The sequence below is a fragment of the Eufriesea mexicana genome, unplaced genomic scaffold (genome assembly GCF_001483705.2).
Source record: "Eufriesea mexicana isolate 0111107269 unplaced genomic scaffold, ASM148370v2 scaffold395, whole genome shotgun sequence".
NCBI lineage: Eukaryota > Metazoa > Arthropoda > Insecta > Hymenoptera > Apidae > Eufriesea > Eufriesea mexicana.
The window spans coordinates 910,248-919,390 of record NW_016908583.1 but is presented as its reverse complement, the minus strand read 5'-3'; the positions used below and the strand labels follow the sequence as shown (position 1 = coordinate 919,390).

Here is a 9,143-nt window from a genome sequence, read left to right as displayed (position 1 = left end):
TAATTATATATAACTAAATTAATAATTAAGAAGAAAAAGTTCATAAAATTTCGGTATTCTTACAGTAATCGTCGTATACTTCGATGCCCTGGATATTTATGGTATTTTGCATGTAGTTTCGCGGCGAGACATGATACGAGTAACCATAAAACATCTTGAAGAATATTTAAAAATATGTAGAGAGCAAATGTTAAAGCATGGTCCTTCAGCTGGTCAAGTGGTTGTAATTTTTGATATGCAGGGTTTTAATTTGAGACAATACCTTTGGAGACCAGGTAAATATCGATTTCTCAATCGTTTGATGGTTACATAAATTATTCAAAGTATTCTATCCTTTAAGTGCTGTTACAAGGTAATAGCTGTTTTTGGGTGCTTACGTGATTGTAACACGTAAAAGCAGGGTATAAAATAATGAATTGCTTACATAAGACCAACGAGCATTTTGTGCAATGGATTCATAAGAAACGATTGACTAGTGATGTAACTCTTGCTAAATCAAAGACGCTTTCATATCACATCATGTACTGGTCAATAATTTCTCCATTAAAGGCAAAAGTTGATAGTATTTTTCATACTATTTTTCAGCTGGCGAGGTTGTAATTACTTTAATTCAAATGTACGAGGCTAATTATCCGGAGATTTTAAAGACCTGTTACATCATTAATGGTACAATTTATATGCTAAGCATAATCGTACGATGTCATCATATAATAACACAACTGTATCATCTTATAGCGCCAAAAGTTTTTGCATTTGCATTTTCCGTTGCGAAGAAATTTATGAACGAATATACCCTATCGAAGATTCAAATATATAAAGCTGATCCTGTAAAATGGCAAGCAGCCATATTCAGTACCATTGCTAGAGACCAAGTTCCTGCTTATTTTGGAGGTACTCTTAAAGATCTTGATGGGAATCCAAAATATGGTACTAAGGTAAAGAAATGAACAAAAAATTAATTCATTTCCAAACTTTGAACAAATTTTTGATAACTCAAGTATAATGATTGAATACCTTTGTATGTCAAATACCAAATTTTTAACTGATATAATATTCGTAATTATCTATGTTTAGATTTGTCTTGGTGGAAAAATTCCTAAAGAAATGTATGTAACTAACACGGAAAAAGATAGAGAGCACTTTACGACGGTTACGATTAAGAAAGGTGCAAAGCTGGAGATCGATATGGTAGTAACTGAGATGGGGTCTTTATTAAGGTATAAAAAAAGCCCTACATTAGCCACAATGATAATTTTCTATTTATTAATTGTAAATAATTACAGTTGGGAATTTCGAACTGAAGGTCATGACATCAAATTTGGTATTGTGAAAAAGGATAATAGTGGAATACAGAAAGAAGTGATACCTATTCGACGAGTAGCTGCTCATCAATTAGATGAGATTGGAATTCTGACTTGCGAAGTACCTTCTACGTGTGAGTAAATCTACGCGTAAATGATAAAATCATAAAAATATCGAACCTAACACATTGGCAATTTTATCTGTTTTAGATTCTGTTATCTTTGATAACACATATAGTATTATGAGAAATAAGAAAATCCATTATTCTGTAAAAATTATACCACCATCAGAAACACAAGAAATAGCACCATAACATTATGATTAGTACATCAAAATAATAAACACCATAAAAAATATTTTTTTTTAAGAAATACATTCTAGACTATAATCGATATATAAAGAAAATAATAGTTTTATATTACTTTATGTTATTGCTTACTATATCTAGGTACCAATAGTTACTCTATAAAATTTTTTAAAATTTTATAAATATAACTTATTTCATTATACATGTAAATTTATCTGAATCTGTTTTTATACTATAAAGAGTAATTTTTATTTTATTTGTAGTAAGTACTACTACTATTATAAATGTAAGAAGTTTATACGTGGATAGAAGTTATATATTTATAGAAAAGGAAAAAATTGGAATTTTTATAAAAAAAAAAAAGGAAAAAATAATTTTATTAAAATATATGTTAATAAAAATCAAATTTATAAGCAATTCATTTTAAGCGTGATTTAATGTTTAAAGACTTACATAATTGCTAATTTTGAGCTTTAGTATTGTAGCATATAAAATTGAATTATTAATCCTCATCAGAAAGTAACATTTCAATGAGATCTACTTTTGAACATTCATCACCTTCCAGACGTTTTTGTGTATTCCATTTTGCTAACGTAGGCAAAACTCTTAATTTTGTAGTGGAGTTTGTACGAAATGGACAATTTAAATCCTTCCAGCTAAAATTAGAATAAATATTTTAAATGTTAGTTTCTTTTTTAAATAATACATTAATATGCATCATATCTAATTAAAACACTTACTATGGTCGATCTCCAACTTCAACTTCAACTAAATGTGATGAATCTGGAGCTGCTTTGAATCCTTCTTCTATGAAGGGTTCCGCTATAACAAAAACAAAATTTCCTCTATAATCATATAAATTATTAATTTATTACAAAATTACATGAAAATACACATATGGCAAGAAAGATATTGATTTTAATTTATATTATCTAAAAAATATCTTACATATTATAGAATTTAGGTTATGTGAAAAAATAAATGACTACCATCGAACAATTGTATGTACCTTTAACACAGTCTGGACACCAACTTTTGCCATCGGGAAGCTTTTTACCACTGTAAAGTACGTAAACCGATTCATTAGATTTAAAGTTTTTAATAAATTTTAAAAAGTTTTCATATCCTTCAATGTGATGACGTAAAACCATATTTATTTTTTTTTTTACCAATAAACACAATGATAATAAAATTTTGTTATTTCTTTATATTGTATAAAAATTTGGTATGCAAGTATCTGTTATCAATTGTAAAATAATGACACTCTCTATATGAGATGTTTTGGATTGATATTAATCTAGTTGATAAGAGATAAGTAGATTCGTAAATTAATTAATTTTAATATGTTTAATGGTGTTTTATATAATATGCTATTACTTTAAATTTGAATATTATTCAATCAAAATATAATTATTGAAGAAAGTATTTTTTTCATAATTAACAATATGAAATCGTATAATGTATCATATTTTTTATACGCTAATATGTACGAGTTTATACAATGAATATTTAAATTTTTACGATTATTCTATTTATATTTGACATCGCAATAATTTACAAGCTTTATAATATCGTGAATTATCGGTTTTTGTTATTAATAAAATTACAGTATTTGAATGAACCGCGAAAAATACTATTAAGAAAACTTAGCAATACTGTCTTGAATTCCGTAGTTGTCAATTCCTTCTAGATCTTGCATAGCATTGTCCGATTGGTCGAACTACATACCCTCCCACTCCGATAACATAACGATGACGAAATTCCACAGCCAATCAGAGTGTACGTAAGGCGAGGGTGTTTGGTATGCTCTGGGACAGGGCAGCTTGTTCGCAGTAATTCAAGGTTTTGACCGTGTAACAATATTGTTGTGCTATCGTCGTCTGTTACAAAAGAAATAATTCGCCTTCACAACAGCCGCGAAATCTCGTTGGATTTAAGTTAGCCGCGCATAGAATGGCCGCAGTTTTCGATATCGAATTGCACGATGCGGACACGGTAAATAGGGACGAGTCTGACGATGATGTTATCGAGATTGGCGAGGTAATTCTCCATCTGCACACGAGCACTCCAGTTTCCTTATCGTCATTTTCATTTCACGTTCCATAACGCTGTTCGTATACGTTTTTCTTTTCACGTAGGAAGAGTACGATGCGAATCCAAATGTGAATGAAATAACCGAGTGAGTAAGCTCTCCTTTCCGCTTGTATATATGTATCATGTCTGAAAGTTTTCATGGTAATGACAATTTTCACATTCTATTAGATCGGAAGGTGTTGAAACAGTACCTATATCGGAACAGAATGTCAATCGTGGGCGAGAAAGAGCTGGACCACAGGATTTCGAGCTTTGTAAAGTTATTGGAAAGGGTGGTTATGGCAAGGTCTTTCAAGTGCGTAAAATAACGGGTAACGACAGTGGCACGATCTTTGCGATGAAGGTATGTAAAAGTTTTATTTATTTAGTTTCTTTCTATCTTAAATACTTTATAAATTTCCCATAATACGAATGAAAAAACATTTTCAATAACATCGATTTTATTTCACGGAAAACATTAATTGACCGTTTTGTTCGCAATTATATAAGTTCTTTGTCTTTTCTTGTCTAACAAGAAATTGTTATAAATAATCATAATTTTTGTTTGTATACCTTTTTTCTAAATATAATTTGAATTGAATGTGTAAAGTGTTATGTTAAATAATTCATTTTATTCTTTTTCTTTATTCTTCACTTTTGTTTTCATGAATTTTGTAAAAAAGAAAATGTGTAAATTATATATAATTCCCTAGCATATAAAATTGAATTATTAATCCTCATCAGAAAGTAACATTTCAATGAGATCTACTTTTGAACATTCATCACCTTCCAGACGTTTTTGTGTATTCCATTTTGCTAACGTAGGCAAAACTCTTAATTTTGTAGTGGAGTTTGTACGAAATGGACAATTTAAATCCTTCCAGCTAAAATTAGAATAAATATTTTAAATGTTAGTTTCTTTTTTAAATAATACATTAATATGCATCATATCTAATTAAAACACTTACTATGGTCGATCTCCAACTTCAACTTCAACTAAATGTGATGAATCTGGAGCTGCTTTGAATCCTTCTTCTATGAAGGGTTCCGCTATAACAAAAACAAAATTTCCTCTATAATCATATAAATTATTAATTTATTACAAAATTACATGAAAATACACATATGGCAAGAAAGATATTGATTTTAATTTATATTATCTAAAAAATATCTTACATATTATAGAATTTAGGTTATGTGAAAAAATAAATGACTACCATCGAACAATTGTATGTACCTTTAACACAGTCTGGACACCAACTTTTGCCATCGGGAAGCTTTTTACCACTGTAAAGTACGTAAACCGATTCATTAGATTTAAAGTTTTTAATAAATTTTAAAAAGTTTTCATATCCTTCAATGTGATGACGTAAAACCATATTTATTTTTTTTTTTACCAATAAACACAATGATAATAAAATTTTGTTATTTCTTTATATTGTATAAAAATTTGGTATGCAAGTATCTGTTATCAATTGTAAAATAATGACACTCTCTATATGAGATGTTTTGGATTGATATTAATCTAGTTGATAAGAGATAAGTAGATTCGTAAATTAATTAATTTTAATATGTTTAATGGTGTTTTATATAATATGCTATTACTTTAAATTTGAATATTATTCAATCAAAATATAATTATTGAAGAAAGTATTTTTTTCATAATTAACAATATGAAATCGTATAATGTATCATATTTTTTATACGCTAATATGTACGAGTTTATACAATGAATATTTAAATTTTTACGATTATTCTATTTATATTTGACATCGCAATAATTTACAAGCTTTATAATATCGTGAATTATCGGTTTTTGTTATTAATAAAATTACAGTATTTGAATGAACCGCGAAAAATACTATTAAGAAAACTTAGCAATACTGTCTTGAATTCCGTAGTTGTCAATTCCTTCTAGATCTTGCATAGCATTGTCCGATTGGTCGAACTACATACCCTCCCACTCCGATAACATAACGATGACGAAATTCCACAGCCAATCAGAGTGTACGTAAGGCGAGGGTGTTTGGTATGCTCTGGGACAGGGCAGCTTGTTCGCAGTAATTCAAGGTTTTGACCGTGTAACAATATTGTTGTGCTATCGTCGTCTGTTACAAAAGAAATAATTCGCCTTCACAACAGCCGCGAAATCTCGTTGGATTTAAGTTAGCCGCGCATAGAATGGCCGCAGTTTTCGATATCGAATTGCACGATGCGGACACGGTAAATAGGGACGAGTCTGACGATGATGTTATCGAGATTGGCGAGGTAATTCTCCATCTGCACACGAGCACTCCAGTTTCCTTATCGTCATTTTCATTTCACGTTCCATAACGCTGTTCGTATACGTTTTTCTTTTCACGTAGGAAGAGTACGATGCGAATCCAAATGTGAATGAAATAACCGAGTGAGTAAGCTCTCCTTTCCGCTTGTATATATGTATCATGTCTGAAAGTTTTCATGGTAATGACAATTTTCACATTCTATTAGATCGGAAGGTGTTGAAACAGTACCTATATCGGAACAGAATGTCAATCGTGGGCGAGAAAGAGCTGGACCACAGGATTTCGAGCTTTGTAAAGTTATTGGAAAGGGTGGTTATGGCAAGGTCTTTCAAGTGCGTAAAATAACGGGTAACGACAGTGGCACGATCTTTGCGATGAAGGTATGTAAAAGTTTTATTTATTTAGTTTCTTTCTATCTTAAATACTTTATAAATTTCCCATAATACGAATGAAAAAACATTTTCAATAACATCGATTTTATTTCACGGAAAACATTAATTGACCGTTTTGTTCGCAATTATATAAGTTCTTTGTCTTTTCTTGTCTAACAAGAAATTGTTATAAATAATCATAATTTTTGTTTGTATACCTTTTTTCTAAATATAATTTGAATTGAATGTGTAAAGTGTTATGTTAAATAATTCATTTTATTCTTTTTCTTTATTCTTCACTTTTGTTTTCATGAATTTTGTAAAAAAGAAAATGTGTAAATTATATATAATTCCCTATTTTCTTTTTAAATATTATATATTGTCATACTTTTAAATATAAAATAATATAAAATTATTTTTTTGATTCTCATTCTATCTGATATATTTAATACTTATTTTATTTTTGTTTGATCTTTAAATGTATATATTTGAAAAATAGGTCTTACGTAAAGCATCAATTATAAGGAATCAAAAAGATACTGCACACACTAAAGCTGAAAGAAATATTTTAGAAGCTGTAAAGGTAGGTCAGATCTATTTAGATTTCAATAATTCAGACGATTTTGATAATTGTTTGCCGTCTGATTTTTTGTATTAAATTGTTTCATTTAGTAATATAAAATGAAAGTAGTATTTAATAAATATGTATAAGAGTATAATCATTTAAATATATAAATAATAATTTTTATTATATTTAATCATTTGTATTTTTATCAAAATTAATTATTTTGTAAGTTAAAATGTTAAATAAAATATAATCTAAAAAAAAACATTGAAATATATATATGTATATATGTATATATATATATATATTACATCTGGCAGCATCCTTTCATCGTAGACCTTATGTATGCTTTCCAAACTGGTGGCAAATTATATCTGATTTTGGAATATATGTGTGGTGGTGAACTATTTAGACATTTAAATGATGAAGGCATATTCCTCGAGGAAACAGCTTGGTAAGTGAGATAATAACATTTCAATAATTACTGTAATTATAAATTAATTGTACAAAAATATCTTTAAAGAAGAAATATGTTCAAATTTTATTTGTATAGTTTCTATCTATCGGAAATAATATTGGCTCTTCAACATCTTCATTTGCAAGGAATTATTTACAGGTATTTGAGTATTTCTGTATATATCAATTTAAATAGAACAATTTAGTACATTGTATGATGTGTTACTATTCCATTATTAAATTATTTTGTTAATAAATTTCAGAGATTTAAAACCTGAAAACATCTTGTTAGATGCAGAGGGACATATAAAACTAACTGATTTTGGTCTCTGTAAAGAACACATACAAGATGGTACTGTTACACATACATTCTGTGGCACTATAGAGTATATGTAAGAACATTTCTGCAACTATAAATACAAGTGGAATTTTGCAGTTAAGTAACATTAATATTAATATTTGTGCTTTAATAAAAGGGCTCCAGAAATTTTAACAAGAAGTGGGCATGGTAAAGCTGTAGATTGGTGGAGTCTTGGAACTTTGATGTATGATATGCTTACAGGTTCAGTAAGTGTTATTGTGGATATTAAAATGGATTAATGTAATCAACTTTCTAATTTTTATGTATGTCAATTTCTAGCCACCATTTACTTCTGATAATAGAAAGAAGACTATTGAAAAAATTTTACGTGGTAAACTAAATCTTCCACAATATCTAACACCTGATTCCAGAGATCTCATTCGAAAATTATTGAAGGTTAATTCCATGAAGCATAAAAGTCACGATACTTTACATTATTTACTAACACAATAAAATAATATTATGTTTGTAGAGGCAAGTTGCACAAAGATTAGGATCTGGTTCATCTGATGCAGAACAAATAAAAGGTCATCAATTTTTCAAGCATATCAATTGGAATGACGTCATTTCCCGTAAATTAGAGCCACCTTTTAGACCAACATTAACAAGTGAAGATGATGTATCACAATTCGATAAAAAATTTACGACATCTGCACCAATAGATTCTCCTGCAGAGTATACATTAAGTGAATCTGCTAATAGAGTATTTCAAGTATGTTCTTACATATATTTTATGTTAGACAGTTTTTTAAAGAATTTTATTTTATTGTTAAACGAGATTTAATTTGTTTTAGGGATTTACATATGTGGCACCTAGTATATTAGAAGATATGTACTCGCAACCACGGGTAATAAATGCTAGAAGTCCACGTAGAGGTAATATGCGAGGATTTTCTCCTCGAGGAACACACTTTCATTTACATAATAATCATGTACAAAATCATAGGTAAGCATATTTTTTTATATTATGTATTATAACATTATATGCAAGTATTACGTAATTTACTTGATTTAAAATATATATTTTATTAATTTCCGTACGTTCAATAATTATGATCGTGGCAATTTGTAGACATAACGGAGTTGGGCACGGCAATGTGGAAGATACAGAAATGATCGAAATAGGCTAACTGCCACTTTTTTTTATAGTGAAAAAATGCTTAGCATTTCGGCCTAACTGCTGAATATCCATGACCAATCCTTGTGTCTCAGGGAGGGAATTTTATAAAATATAGTTGGAGTAGCAAAAGGATAGGTCCAATATCCAGTGCTTCATTGGATATGCAGCAGTTAAATTTAGCTAATTTTTTTTTTTTAATCAAATCTAATTATAATAAAGGTACTAATTAAGATTGTGCTTTAAGAGCAGCGACGCAGCAGTTATTTGGTAGCATGTAATAAAAATATATATATATATATATAT

The 9,143-nt window shown here is 28.9% G+C and overlaps 5 protein-coding genes across 8 annotated transcripts in view; 3 read left to right on the top strand and 2 right to left on the bottom strand.

Moving 5' to 3' along the window:
* Positions 1 to 1,643, top strand: part of LOC108545348 (SEC14-like protein 2) — a 10,741-nt gene extending 9,098 nt beyond the window's left edge. For 3 of the 4 annotated variants that reach the window (XM_017896907.1, XM_017896909.1, XM_017896906.1), the window contains 5 exons: positions 66 to 275; positions 586 to 935; positions 1,075 to 1,217; positions 1,284 to 1,435; positions 1,512 to 1,643. In XM_017896907.1, coding sequence (XP_017752396.1) covers positions 66 to 275; positions 586 to 935; positions 1,075 to 1,217; positions 1,284 to 1,435; positions 1,512 to 1,615 — 959 coding nt within the window. In that variant the 3' untranslated portion in view covers positions 1,616 to 1,643. The remainder of the gene's footprint in view (positions 1 to 65; positions 276 to 585; positions 936 to 1,074; positions 1,218 to 1,283; positions 1,436 to 1,511) is intronic. The other variant, XM_017896908.1, reaches the window with a different exon arrangement.
* A 404-nt stretch (positions 1,644 to 2,047) lies between these two features.
* On the bottom strand, positions 2,048 to 2,771 carry LOC108545297 (thioredoxin domain-containing protein 17). The gene is made up of 3 exons (XM_017896831.1): positions 2,619 to 2,771; positions 2,350 to 2,431; positions 2,048 to 2,265 (listed from the first exon to the last, which is right to left on the bottom strand). Exons 1-3 carry the CDS (start codon positions 2,758 to 2,760, stop codon positions 2,112 to 2,114), a joined length of 378 nt encoding a protein of 125 aa, XP_017752320.1. The 5' UTR covers positions 2,761 to 2,771; the 3' UTR covers positions 2,048 to 2,111.
* Positions 2,772 to 3,388: 617 nt separating this feature from the next.
* Positions 3,389 to 4,109, top strand: LOC108545281 (ribosomal protein S6 kinase beta-1-like). The gene is made up of 3 exons (XM_017896815.1): positions 3,389 to 3,649; positions 3,748 to 3,788; positions 3,872 to 4,109. Exons 1-3 carry the CDS (start codon positions 3,563 to 3,565, stop codon positions 4,107 to 4,109), a joined length of 366 nt encoding a protein of 121 aa, XP_017752304.1. The 5' UTR covers positions 3,389 to 3,562.
* A 303-nt stretch (positions 4,110 to 4,412) lies between these two features.
* Positions 4,413 to 5,072, bottom strand: LOC108545296 (thioredoxin domain-containing protein 17). The gene is made up of 3 exons (XM_017896830.1): positions 4,920 to 5,072; positions 4,651 to 4,732; positions 4,413 to 4,566 (listed from the first exon to the last, which is right to left on the bottom strand). Exons 1-3 carry the CDS (start codon positions 5,059 to 5,061, stop codon positions 4,413 to 4,415), a joined length of 378 nt encoding a protein of 125 aa, XP_017752319.1. The 5' UTR covers positions 5,062 to 5,072.
* A 617-nt stretch (positions 5,073 to 5,689) lies between these two features.
* On the top strand, positions 5,690 to 9,101 carry LOC108545295 (ribosomal protein S6 kinase beta-1). The gene is made up of 12 exons (XM_017896829.1): positions 5,690 to 5,950; positions 6,049 to 6,089; positions 6,173 to 6,347; positions 6,838 to 6,921; positions 7,224 to 7,357; positions 7,457 to 7,519; positions 7,623 to 7,751; positions 7,836 to 7,926; positions 8,000 to 8,116; positions 8,193 to 8,432; positions 8,515 to 8,666; positions 8,793 to 9,101. Exons 1-12 carry the CDS (start codon positions 5,864 to 5,866, stop codon positions 8,848 to 8,850), a joined length of 1,371 nt encoding a protein of 456 aa, XP_017752318.1. The 5' UTR covers positions 5,690 to 5,863; the 3' UTR covers positions 8,851 to 9,101.
* Positions 9,102 to 9,143: the final 42 nt, after the last annotated feature.